Raw genomic sequence first — 14,066 nt, 5'->3', positions numbered from 1 at the left:
CAAGGTGCAAGACCTAGTGGAGTGACATCTAGAGGTAGACCACCGAGAATTTTAGGAGGCAGGGGTGGTAGTCAGAGGGGGCCTCTGATACGGCCGATCGAGCCGAGAACCGTACTCCTGCTAGAGCATATGCCATTCGCGCACGAGAGGAGGCATCCTCCCCGACGTCATCACTGGTACCTTCACTCTCTTTGATACTAATGTGATTGCATTGATTGACCCTGGTTCTACTCATTCATATGTATGCGAAACCTTAGCAACCAGTAAGACTCTACCTGTTGAGTCTACTGAGCTCGTAATTCGAGTATCAAACCCTTTGGGTCAATGCGTACTTGTTGATAAAGTGTGTAAGAGATGCCCTCTAATAATTCGAGAATCCTGTTTTCCGGCCGATTTGATGCTTTTGCCGTTCGACGAGTTTGATGTTATTCTTGGTTTGGATTGGTTAACCGCGCATGATGCGGTTGTGAATTGCAAAAGCAAGACTATCGATTTGAGGTGCGCAAATAACGAAATAATCCGAGTTGAGTCTGCGGACTTAAGGGGGTTGCCAGCTGTAATATCAGCAATGTTGGCCCAGAAATATGTAAGGAAAGGGTGCAAAGCATACCTCGCGTATGTACTTGATGACAAGGAGTTAGAAAAGAAACCCGAATCGGTGCCGGTGGTTTGTGAATACCCGAATGTCTTTCCTGAAGAGTTACCGGGTTTGCCACCTGTTCGGGAGGTAGAGTTTGGTATTGAGCTTGTACCTGGAACTACGCCAATTTCGATCGCTCCGTATCGTATGGCACTAACCGAGTTAAAAGAGTTGAAAGCTCAGTTGCAAGAATTGACGGATAGAGGTTTCGCTCGACCGAGTTTCTCACCTTGGGGTGCACCAGTATTGTTCGTGAAAAAGAAGGACGGAACCATGAGGTTGTGCATTGACTATCGTCAACTGAATAAAGTGACGATAAAGAATAAGTATCCGTTACCGCGTATTGATGATCTGTTCGATCAATTAAAGGGAGCATCGGTGTTTTCAAAGATAGATTTGAGATCGGGTTATTATCAGTTGCGAATTCGAGATTCGGACGTACCCAAAACTGCTTTCAGAACGAGGTACGGTCACTACGAGTTCTTAGTGATGCCGTTTGGGCTCACTAATGCCCCTGTGGTGTTTATGGATTTGATGAATCGGATCTTCAGGCCGTATTTGGATCGGTTCGTAGTTGTGTTTATTGATGACATCTTGGTCTATTCAAGAGATGAGACCGAACATGCTGAGCATCTGAGGCTAGTGTTGCAAATTTTGCGGGATAAGCAGTTATATGCTAAGTTCAGTAAGTGTGAGTTCTGGTTAAGAGAGGTTAGCTTCTTGGGTCATGTGGTATCCGCATCGGGTATTCGAGTTGACCCGAGCAAAATTTCAGCCATACTTAACTGGAAGCCTCCGAGAAATGTTACCGAAGTCCGGAGCTTTCTAGGGCTCGCTGGTTATTACCGACGATTTGTCAAAGGTTTCTCGATGATAGCCACACCAATGACGAAGCTACTTCAAAAGGATGTTAAGTTCGAATGGACGGAGAAATGTCAGAAAAGCTTCGATCAACTGAAAACTCATTTGACTGAAGCTCCAATTTTGGTGCAACCCGAATCGGGTAAAGAGTTTGTCATTTATAGTGACGCATCCCTACTTGGGTTGGGTTGCGTATTGATGCAAGAAGGTCGAGTTGTGGCCTATGCGTCGAGACAATTGAAGCCACACGAGAGAAATTATCCGACCCATGATCTCGAACTAGCCGCCATTGTGTTTGCATTGAAAATATGGCGACATTATTTGTTTGGTGAGAAGTGCCATGTGTTTTCGGATCACAAAAGTCTCAAATATTTGATGACTCAACGAGACTTGAATCTGCGACAAAGACGTTGGCTTGAGTTGTTGAAAGATTACGAGCTTGTCATTGATTACCACCCGGGAAAGGCTAATGTGGTTGCGGACGCCTTAAGCCGGAAATCACTGTTTGCTTTGCGAGCGATGAATGTACACTTGTCTGTTCTACCTGACAATGTGTTAGTAGCTGAATTAAAAGCCAAACCATTATTGACTCATCAAATTCATGAAGCTTAGAAAGTCGATGATGAATTGGTTGCAAAACGAGCTGAGTGTGTTCTGAACAAGGAATCGGAGTTTCAGATTGATGATGATGGTTGTTTGAGGTTTAGAAGTCGTTTGTGTGTTCCAAGGAATTCGGAACTCATTCCGATGATTCTGAACGAAGCCCATTGTAGCCGAATGTCAATTCACCCGGGGAGCACGAAAATGTACAACGACTTGAAACGTCGGTTTTGGTGGCATGGTATGAAACGAGACATCTCCGACTTTGTTTCGAGATGTTTAATATGTCAACAAGTGAAAGCGGAACATCAAGTGCCTTCAGGGTTACTTCAGCCGATCATGATACCCGAGTGGAAATGGGACCGAGTCACAATGGACTTTGTGTCCGGACTGCCATTGTCCGCAAGTAAGAAGGATGCGATTTGGGTTGTTGTTGATAGGCTGACTAAGTCGGCTCACTTTATCCCCGTGCGTACGGATCTTTCATTGGATAAACTAGCCGAATTGTATGTCTCTCAGATTGTGAGATTACATGGAGTACCTATTTCTATCGTGTCGGATAGAGATCCGAGATTCACCTCACGATTTTGGAAGAAATTGCAAGAAGCTTTGGGTACCAAGCTGCATTTTAGCACCGCTTTTCACCCCCAAACCGATGGTCAATCCGAGCGGATAATTCAAATACTTGAGGATATGTTGAGATGTTGCATCCTCGAGTTCAGTAGTTCATGGGAACGGTATTTACCTTTGATTGAATTCGCTTACAACAATAGTTTTCAATCAAGTATTAAGATGGCACCTTATGAGGCTTTGTACGGTCGTAAATGCCGTACGCCATTGTTTTGGACCGAGCTTGGTGAAAGTAAAATTTTCGGAGTTGATTTGATTAAAGATGCCGAACAAAAAGTAAAGGTAATCCGCGAAAGTCTGAAGGTAGCCACAGATCGTCAAAAATCGTATGCGGATTTAAAACGAAAGGACATTGAATATCAGGTGGGAGATAAAGTGTTTCTTAAAGTGTCACCTTGGAAGAAGGTACTCAGATTTGGCCGTAAAGGCAAGTTGAGCCCGAGATTCATTGGGCCGTACGAAATTTCCGAACGAGTGGGGCCGGTTGCATATAGATTGATTTTGCCCCCTGAACTTGAAAGGATGCACGATGTCTTCCATGTTTCAATGCTTCGACGTTATAGATCCGATCCGTCACATGTGATTAATCCCTCAGAAGTTGAAATTCAATCTGACTTGAGCTATGAAGAAGAACCGATTCGTATCCTAGCTCGTGAAGTGAAAGAGTTGCGAAATAAAAGGGTTCCGTTGGTTAAGGTGTTGTGGCTCAAACACGGGATCGAGGAAGCAACCTGGGAACCCGAGAGCTCGATGAAAGAACGATATCCAAACCTATTTACCGGTAAGATTTTCGAGGACGAAAATTTCTTAAGTGAGGGAGAGTTGTGACAGCCCAAAATTGACCCTAGTCGGGAAGTGGTTTCGGGACCGCTAAACCGAGTCACCAAAAGGTTTGAATGTGATGTTTATTGTCTAGAATATGTAATCATGAATGTGTGAAAATTTCAAGCTTCGATTTAGTCGATTGCATGTGAATTTAGTCAATAGGACTTATATGAGAAAATTTTAAAATGTGATAGGTCAATGCATGAGGACCTATTAGTGCATGTGGAAGAAAATGGGGACTTGCATGTCAAATTCCCCCTCCCTAATATGTAGTGGACGGCCATACTATGGGTGGAAACATGTCACCAACATGTTGTGTTAGTGATGTATGGTAAGGAAAATAAAATAATAAGCATGATAATTAAATAATGAAAGGAAGGGTGATGAAAAAAAAAAGAAAAAAATAATAATAATGGTCTCATGCATACACCCCATTGCCGTGAGCTAAAGGAAGGAAAAGAAAGGTTTTGTTCATCCTTTTTCAACCTCTTTTGACCAAAAATCCTAAGGAAGAGGATTAGGAGGAAGTTTGGCCATGCATGTAACTAGATTGAGGTATGTTTAATGTTATTCTTTGAGATTCATGTATATTTTAAGTTGTAAGTTCAAAATCTACCTAGCCGTGGTTCAAACTTTGTTAAATGATGGAGATGACATTCGGCCATGAATGTTACGTTCTTGGTTGGTATTTTGATGTCTTTGGTGATGAGGTAAGGAGATGGTTGACTTTGGGTGTTTAATAAAGGGTTTGGATGTGAGAGTGTGTGAGAAGTAGAAATGAGGAGTCTTAGCAACTCCATGAAGGTTCGGCCATGGTAGTTTGAGGATCAGAGATTTTATTTCTTGTTAAAAATTTGATGAATCCTAGTGTGTGAAGTGTTAGAACCAACTAAGGATTAATAGATGCATGGGTACAAAGTAGGAAGAATCGGCTACTATGGTTGACACCAATGCCGAATGTAAAGATGTTATAGTAAATAATGTATGTGATTTGAGTTGATAATGTGAAAAAGGATAATTAGATGTATTATAAATGATATAAAGATTTTAGAAATTATTTTGGTTAGGTGTGTGTATGATTAAGTATATTCGGCAATATACTTAAAGTGAGTACTTGATATTATATGGGAGTATGTATATTCGGCCACATGAGTAAATATATATATGATGTTAAATTTGATTATGTATAATGGGCATTAAGATGTGGAACTTAAGAAATGTAGTCATATGTGGAATTACATGATGTTATAGTTGACATTGTACACACATACATCCATTCGGCCATCAACATGAGTAATTAGTGAGGATGGTTGCCGAATATACAAACATACATAAGCATGTGTAATTGAATTATGAATGTTTAACAAGATGGTTAAACTAGTGAATTATTGATTAAGCTCAAGGAGCTAAAGGAAGAGAATCAAGCAAAGGCAAAGAAAAGATCACTGAGTAGCCGAGTTGGAACCGTCTTACCCAACACAAGGTAAGTCATTAAGCATGTAGTTGGTATTATTTCAAATGGTCATAATGTTTATGTATTGATGCTGAATGGAATGAATAAATATACATATATATATATGCATGTACGTATGTGATGATGAAATTGTTGAATGAAAAGAGGTAAGATGTACTGAGTTGTTGATCTCGGCACTAAACGTGCGGGTATAACCATTTATGACCATGAGATTGGCGCTAAGTGCGCGGGATTAAATTGTACAGCACTAAGTGTGCGATTTGACTATGTTGCACTAAGTGTGCGAAATGAATATGATGCACTAAGTGTGCGAATTGACCATGCGGCACTAAGTGTGCGAGTTTGACTATGTAGCACTAAGTGTGCGATTTGATTACGTAGCACTAAGTGTGCGAGTTGATTATATAGCACTGAGTGTGCGGACTCAATATACATTCGTGAATCATTATGGACACTATGTGTGCGACACTATTGAGTCGATCGCGGACAGCGGATCGGGTAAGTGTCTTGAGTACATGGCTAATAGGTGCTATGCTTATACTTGGTGTTGAGCTCGGTAAGTTTGAACCTATGTGACAAATATACTTGAAGTCACGTACATAAAATTTATCGTAGGATGGGTGAAAGGCCGTTTAGTCGTTTGATTGTAACGAAAATAAATTGATTTATGAAAATGCTTCAATGTCCTATTGATGAGTATATGGAATATGAATGCATGAATTGATATGAAACTGAATCGATAGGTTGGAGGAACTATGGTATGGTTCGGTATGGATGGAGTAAATTGTCTCGTTCTATTTTGTTTCCTCTTGTGATAATGTTATTGATGGATGGTAGTGCATTGCTTATGACTTACTGAGTTATAAACTCACTCGGTGTTTCCTTGTCACCCATTATAGGTTGCTTGGACTCATCTATTTTTGCGGGGTCAGGCCGTCATCGAAGTCATCACACCGGATAGCAAGTTTTGGTACTTTCTTCTTAGTTGGCTTAGAAGAACATTTTGGCATGTATAAGCTATTACGTTGTGTTTGAACTTTGGCATGTAAACTTTAAGCCATGCGAAAATGGCACGAATGTTCGATTGAGTTGGATCAAGGGTAGGCATGAAATGGACCTAGTTACTTTCGTAACAGATGCTGGCAGCAGCAGTGTCATGAGATTGAAAAATCAATAAAAATAGTAGGAGTGGAATTAATTGATGAATAAATTATGTAATCGAAGCTCGATGAGTCTGTTTTCATGAGGAAGTAACGAAAAGATCATATGGGCAGTATATTAAGAGATAATCATATTTTTGTGGGACAGGGCCAGAACGGTTTCTGGATTCCCTGATCCGACTTTGTAAATTCATTATAAATTAACCAGAGATAATTAGGGGTCGTACCATATATGTACAGATTCCTCTCTGAGTCTAGTTTTCACAGAAACAAACGGCATCAGTATTGAACCCCGTGCAGGGAGATATCCAAGTCGTAATGGGCAAAGGTCAGTGTAGTCGACCCCTGCAACATGGGAGACTTTGACTAATAAACTGTACTAATTGGCCCGACCAAAAATTCTAGAAAAAAAATACATAGATGGGCACATGAGTCTAGTTTCTGGGAAAAATTACGAAACTGATTTTCGAGTTACGAAACTCAAGATATGATTTTTAAAACGACTAGTACACAGATTGGGCAGTGTCTGGAAAATAAATTTTTTAAGGGGTTAAAGTCCGTTAACACCTCGTGTTCGACTCCGGTGTCAGTTTCGGGTTCGGGGTGTTACAATAGTATTCGCTCAATCGATTAACAAGCTTCCGGCTTTTAGTCAAGTTGATTCCTTATGTATGAATATAAGGGTTGGAAATGTGAAGTAGGTATGATTGTGAGAATATGTGTATATGAAATTATTCGTTTAGTCATATGAATGCTATACTTCAGTTGTGCATGATTTCATTACTCAAAACTTACTAAGCATTAAATGCTTATTCCGTTTCTTTGATTCTCTGTTTTATAGATTTTGGTTCGTCAGCTATCGGACTCGGGAGTGTCAAAGTCGAAGTCATCGACACTATCAAAGCCCTTTTTGGTACTCTTTTAGTTGAACTCTAAAAATGACATGTATAGGACTGCCATTTTGTTGTTAGTCAAGTACCTTGGTATTGTATATATTTGGATAGCCATGCGAAAATGGCTTATATATTTTGAGCATAGCGTTATAATTATTTTGTATATATATGGTTATTGAGAGGTGTGGAAATGTTTGGTAACGATTAGCCATTGGAATGGTTAATCATGATCATTTTGGTGCTATGTATGACAAATTCTAGTTGATTCATGGAAAACCATGAAATAGGTAAAGTTTACTTTAAAAATAGATGCTGACAGCAGCAGTGGTGTGGATTTGAAAAATCACTAAAAATAGTAGGAATGGAATTAAATAGTGAATAAATTATTTAATCGAGCCTTGATGAGTCTATTTTCATATGGAAGAAACGAAACGATCATATGAGTCGTAATTTAAGAGATGTTTAAGTTTTTGTGAAACAGGGCCAGAGCGATTTCTGGATCCCCTGAAATGACTTTGGAAATTCACTATAAATTAACCAGAGATAATTAGAAGTCATGCCCTATATTTACAGATTCCTATTTGAGTCTAGTTTCATTAGAAAGAAACGGCATAAGTATTGAAGCCCTGTACAGGGAGATATCTAAGTCGTAATGCATGAAGGTCAGAGTAGTTGAACCCTGTAACAGGGGATAATTTAACTAATAAACTGTACTAATTTGCCCGACCAAAAATTCTATAAAAAAATTTATAGATGGATATATGAGTCTAGTTTCAGGGAAAATTTACGGAATCAGTTTTCGAGTTTTGGAACTCGAGATATGATTTTTAAGGTAACAGTGACGCAGTTAGCCAGCTTGCCTGGAAATGGTAAAATGAACTGTATAAATAAGTGAATTAAGTCCGTTACCACCTCGTGTCCGACTTCGGAAACGATCTCGGGTACGGGGTGTTACATTTCAATAAAAATTCCCTTTCCATTATATTTATTTGTTTTTCCCCAAAAATCATGAGCCACTAAATCAATCTAGCCAAAGGTTGTCAAAAAAAAATCCACAAAAGGGTTCTTGAGGCTTTACGAAGGTTGTCAAAAAAAAAATCCACAAAAGGGTTCTTGAGGCTTAGAATTCGTACTTAGCTTTCTCGATGAATATTCATCGTTTCTCCGCATTACGGGGCTGACGCTTCCGTCTATGTCTCTTAAAAAGTGATCTTTTCAACATATGCAAAGGCGGCTGTTTTGTGTGTTTTGGGAAAGTTACACAGTCGGTTCGTTAACTTACTGCGTCAGAGGTTGGCGAGCCCAAGAGACAAAACGGCGTGGGATTCACCATTGAGAAGTGATGATCTAGTATAAGATGATCCTACAGAAGCGATTGTTGGCTAGAGTCAGGTTCCGCTAAATTGTAAGTCTAAATTCTTGGAGCTGGTGGTCGTAAGCGTCCTCTTCCACTATAACTGGCTTATTCTATTTGAGAAGGAGCACCTAAAAGCCAAGGATTGAACATAAGGCGGATTGAGACAACCGGAGGCTAGAATCTCTCCATAAGAACACATTTTTCTTAACTCTATTTATTTCTGTTATTTTTATTTTAATTTTCAAAATTCCAATCAAACCTTTTAATTCTGTTTTATTTTTCCATATCAAAGCTTTTAATTCTATTTTTTTATTTTTTTTAGGTACGCAGGTTTTATTGGGCACGATTCTGACCAGGATTTCGAGGAACAAGAAATTGTGCAAATCCGGTCCCTGAGGATTTGACCCTACTTCCCTTATACTATTATTTTTATTATTTTTAATTATTTTTAATATTTTATAGGGATAGGATATTTTTGGTGCTCTCAATGACCGCATTAGTACAAGTCGGAGGCTAGAAGTCTTCTAGTTTCTAAGCACAGATTCGACTTAGTTAATTCCTTGCATAGTTTAAGACAGACCCATGGCAGGCTTTGGTAAAAATGGCGTTGTTGAAATATGTGTCAAGGTGGAGATTTGTTAAGTATGACTCCTATTTCAGTATTCTAGTTAAACTCTATTTATTTGTTTCAATCAAACTCTGATTAGTCAAGATTATTTTATTATTATTTGAAATATGAATTTAGCCTATAAATAGGCTCTTTTACAACCTTAAAAAATACATCCATTAGAGATTAGAACTCATAACACTTTTGGAGAATTTTTGTATTTACGTTTCGAGGGTTCTTTGTTTTTCGAGTTTCGGGGTTTAGTTTTTATCTCCATCTTTGTACTCTTCATTCTTTTGCCATTATAGTAAAATTATCTTTGCCCGTGATTTTTTATCCTCTTTGGAGGGGTTTTTTCACGTTAAATTTGTGTGTTTTAATTTCTCAATTTCTTCCACTATTTTTACTTATTCGTTACTTAATCGGGTCGATCACCAACAAGTATAAATGAAGTAGAGATCTACTTCTAATAACTATTAGAATTTAAAGTACATCAAAACTTATCCTGATCTTGATAGACATCCACTTAATAAGATATTCATAACAAATTAAATCTTTTTAATAGAGTGACTACTTTTAATCATAACCCCAAACTTTTAAATTGGAGGGAAAACACGTTTAAGCATGATCAAACCTATATTTTATTTGTTGTTGCAATAATGAGAGTACTCAATCTAATTTGTTTAACATTTATTTTAAACATAACTTTTGAAAAATAAAAATTAAGGTAATATTTTCTATTGTATTAAGTATAATTTGAATATTTGATATGAGTTATCAAATATATTAAAAAAATTTAAGTTTTGATTTTTTTTTCAAATACATTAAAAGTTTTATACATCGCAGCTTAAATCTATAAAAAAAATTAAACTTGATAAAAAAAACCTATTTTGGAAATGTTCTGGCTAGAACTTGAATAAAAAATATTTTATTTTAATGATGGCATGTCTAATACTGATTGATTATCAATATTTTGTTTTTCATGCTTACACGCTTTTGAATTTGTGTTAAACAAGAATAAAATTAACATAGTACGTTCCTTAACTTCTACGAAATGTTAAAGGCACTTAAGCTACTAATATACGTCAGTTGCTCCGACCAGTTGTTGGTCAAAGCGAATCTTCAAACTTCAAACTATTCAAATGCCAGCGCTGCTTTGTTGAATTGAAAATGTCACATCTCTTGTACATTATAAATTCCCAATCCATCAAACAGATTGCATAGCAGCAGATCAACAAGTGGCCGCAAATACAAACAGTAATCTTTGAAAGATGTATGTAACCAGGCCTCTTTCTATGTATAAACAGTTCCCTTCATCACTTTCGTTACCACCTCCCGAGGGTCCCAACTCCGGCATACTGGTAATCCTCGACGAAGAAGCCGAGCCAACTTGTTGTTTCGGATTGTGCAAAAGCCACGAGCTAGACGACTTGCCTTTCCCTCAAAACAAGAAGATCGAGCTTCAATATACAACCGGAACTTCAGGCGAAAATCGACACGTTCATTGTAACGACGTCTTCTTCATTCCCGTTCTCGGTCAGCCATTGTCCTCCAATCGTTACTACGCTTTACAACCTCGAGGAAGCCATAAAGGGTATGTGTATCATCAAAATTCAACTCAATTATGTTCATAAACATAGATTGATTCCTGATGGATTCTTTGTTTTGGGGGCGCAGTGAAGCATTCACAAATTCATCAAAGGAAGATGCAGTCACTTGCTGTTTCTGCCGGTGTTTTCCCGATATTGAACCACAGCCTGCCGATGAACATGATATATATCAACAATTTGAGATCCGCCCAACGAACTGGGGTGGTCGCTTTGTTGCCAAATCAGTAGCCCAAGATGGGGTGCCTCCAGGATTCTTGGGAAGAAAAGGTTGGCGGGCGTTCACCTCAATTCCTCGTTGTTTCACCTTGGGTGAAGCACCAGGGCTCGACACAGCCCTCCGAGCTCGGCTCCCACACTTCGATTTCCCCTTGTCTTGCAAGAATTCTGAACCTGTTGTTGTCGGGAAATGGTACTGCCCTTTCATTTTCATCAAAGATGGAAGACCAAAAGATCAAATGACTAGATCAATGTATTACGAAATGACACTTGAGCAAAGATGGGAACAACTTTTTGCCTACAACAATGACTATAACGAAGACAATGTAGTAGTTGTTGACACGACGGTTGAAAAAGAAGTGGTTAAAGTTAACGGGACAATGGAGATTTCGGTAGACGATCAGGAAACGGTCGACAGAGTGATGTGGTTCCGCAAAGGAGGTTTGGGTATTGGGCTAAGTTTGTCCATTGTTGAGAGAATGAAGTGGGAAGAAGAAAGGTTTGGGTGGAGTGGTGGGAAGGAAAGGCAAGAAAGGGTTAAAAGGGTGGAGAAAATGGAAACAAATGGTGAGTGGAATCGATTTGGGTGGTATGTGTTGGTGGAGAGGTTTGCATTGAGAAGAATGGATGGGAGTTTAGCATTGACATATGATTTTAAGCATACTCAATCTGTTAGAAACAAATGGGAATGATTATTTATGTTATCCTTTTGCAATGGGTGAATTTTTATAGAAGATTCTTTTACTATTCTTTTGTATTTAGGCAAGAACATAACCTAGTTCTTTTTGCAACCCAGTCAGCCACCTTGTTACAAGCTCTAGAAGTGAAACAAAAAGAAAAATTTAGAGATTCAACAACACTAAAAATTTCCATCTCCATAGTTTTGCTCCTCAGAAGTTGCATCCCGATTTAAGAGAAAAAAAAATCAGATTTTAAAGAAGACCCAAACCATTGATGTTTAGCAATCATAGAAGCATCGAGTCGAACAGCAAGGGCTTCCGCCACACGAGATGATGAAGCATATACTCTAGCATTTTCGCTATCCAAAACTTCCCCTAGGTTGTTTCTTGCGAGCACAGCAATACCAGCTATATTACTGCCTTCATTCCATGACGCATCACAGTTAATCTTTACCGTATTACCATTCGGTCTGATCCACCTTGAGGCAGGAATGATAGTTGGAGGGTTATTATTCAATTTCGTTCCCATTACCGTTGAATACCATACGCCATTTGCCTTTTATTTTGTTTTGGCTAAGTCAAATTTCTGTTGTTTTTTATATAAAAATTCATTATAATCATTGAAAAACATGCCATTTGACTTTTAATCATTCTTTTAAATGAAAAAGTGTTGCTCTCATCAGTTGGTCAAAAAGAATGTTTCAAAGTCCAGGCTTTTATCTAAATGCCAAAGCATACATTTTAATTACTTTAATTCAACGTATCATCTCTCTTATAAATACTCACCATCAAGAATGAGATCACATCCACATATATTCAGATTCCTTGAAAAGATATCGAATACCAAATAAAACAAGTTTATATCAGTGCCGCAAACCCAAAGTTACCTCGAAAGATGTATATAACAAGGCCTCTTTCTATGTAATAATGGTCTCCATCACTTTCGTTGCCACCTCCCTAGGGTCCCAACTCCGGCATACTGGTAATCCTTGACGAAGAAGCTGAGCCAACTTCTTGTTTCGAATTGTGCAAAAGCCACCAGCTAGACAGCTTGCCTTTCCCTTAAAACAAGAAGATTGAGCTTCAATATGGAAACGATGCAGGTCGATATGTCACTTTCATTCCCGTTCTCGGTCAGCCATTGTCCTCCAATCGGTACTACGCTTTGAAGCTCAAGGACGTCATAAAGGGTATGTGTATAAATTTGACTATTTGTGGCGTTTATCCAAATGTCATAGAAGATATATTTTTGTTATTTAACGATATAGGTGACGAAAAATAATAACTTATATGCATGTCACTTTAGCCACGACATTGATTGTCAAAAGTGACAATAGTGATAGAAGCGTTTATTTTTATTCATTAGAGGGAGATGTTGTCACTTGTTTTCGCCGGTGTTTTCCCGACATTGAACCACAGCTAGCTGATCACCATGACATATATCAACAATTTGAGATATGCCCAAAGAATCGGGGTGGTTTTTTTGTTGCCAAATTAATGGCCTCATATGGGGTACCTTCAGAATTCTTAAGAAGAAATAGTTGGCAAGCGTTGATGTCAACTCCTCGTAGTTTCACCTTAGGTGAAGCATCAGGGCTTAACAATGCCCTTTGAGCCCGACTCCTACAATTTGATTTCCCCTTGTCTTGCAAGATTTATGAATCCGTTTGTAACAGCCAGATTTTGGGCCTAGTCGGAACAGTAGTTTCGGGGCCATGAATCCTACGTAGAAAAACTTATTTTTATTACATTTTTATGGTCTATAGTTTTGTGGAATGATTTCGTGAAAATTTTGTTCGAAAATTTTAACGTTTGAGCACTCAATTTAGCAAAAAGGACTAAATTGTAAAAAGTGCAAAAGTTGAGTTCTACATGCTAGAGGTGTCTAATTGCTATGAGATTTTAAATTGAAGGTACTTAAATGGTAATTAGACCATTGGTTAGGTATGTTTCTAAAGTTTTTCATTAAGGGCATTTTAGTAATTTGGTAATTAAATGAATTAAAAAGCCAAATTAAAAGCCAATTTTTGTCCTTCTTCCTCCCATGGCCGAATTTTACAAGGAGAAACCATGGTTAGGGTTTCTCAAAGCTTCCAAGCTCGATTATAAGTCCGTTCTAACCCCGTTTTTAATGATTTTTATGTTTTTGAAATCCTTGTAACATGATCTATCTATTTCTACCACTAATTTAAGACATAATCAAAGTATAAAATTTTACCCATGATGGATATTTGTGTATTTTGATGCTTAATGGTAGAAAATGCATGTTAGTTGTTTGATAAACGACTTTTGCTAAATGATTTTTGATGAAAATGCCTAAAAGGACCTATTTGTAAAAAGTTGTAAAATGGGTGTTAAAATGAGAATAAAAGAAAAATATGGGCTGCTATAGGAATGTATAAGGCTCAACTAGGCATGGGTGTCGAAGAAATTGAATCTATTTCAATTTACAAGCCTAGGGACTAAAGTGTAAAAATGTAAAAGTTTAGGGGTAAAAATGTAATTTTCTATAA

The 14,066-nt window shown here is 38.1% G+C and overlaps 1 protein-coding gene and 1 pseudogene across 1 annotated transcript; both read left to right on the top strand.

The window, feature by feature from the left end:
• Positions 1 to 10,154: 10,154 nt before the first annotated feature.
• Positions 10,155 to 11,747, top strand: LOC107893585 (uncharacterized). Its single transcript, XM_016818616.2, has 2 exons — positions 10,155 to 10,641; positions 10,725 to 11,747. Exons 1-2 carry the CDS (start codon positions 10,319 to 10,321, stop codon positions 11,563 to 11,565), a joined length of 1,164 nt encoding a protein of 387 aa, XP_016674105.1. The 5' UTR covers positions 10,155 to 10,318; the 3' UTR covers positions 11,566 to 11,747.
• A 701-nt stretch (positions 11,748 to 12,448) lies between these two features.
• Positions 12,449 to 13,272, top strand: LOC107894486 (uncharacterized; annotated as a pseudogene).
• Positions 13,273 to 14,066: the final 794 nt, after the last annotated feature.

The sequence above is a fragment of the Gossypium hirsutum genome, chromosome A13 (assembly GCF_007990345.1).
Source record: "Gossypium hirsutum isolate 1008001.06 chromosome A13, Gossypium_hirsutum_v2.1, whole genome shotgun sequence".
Taxonomy (NCBI): Eukaryota; Viridiplantae; Streptophyta; class Magnoliopsida; order Malvales; family Malvaceae; genus Gossypium; species Gossypium hirsutum.
This window is presented reverse-complemented; position numbering and strand designations above follow the sequence as displayed.

Excerpts from the sequence above, each read along its gene's own strand:
- LOC107893585 (XM_016818616.2), top strand. The coding sequence starts at position 10,319 with ATGTATGTAACCAGGCCTCTTTCTATGTATAAACAGTTCCCTTCATCA. Across the intron at positions 10,642-10,724 it reads CCTCGAGGAAGCCATAAAGG|TGAAGCATTCACAAATTCAT; the intron begins GTATGTGTATCA and ends TTGGGGGCGCAG.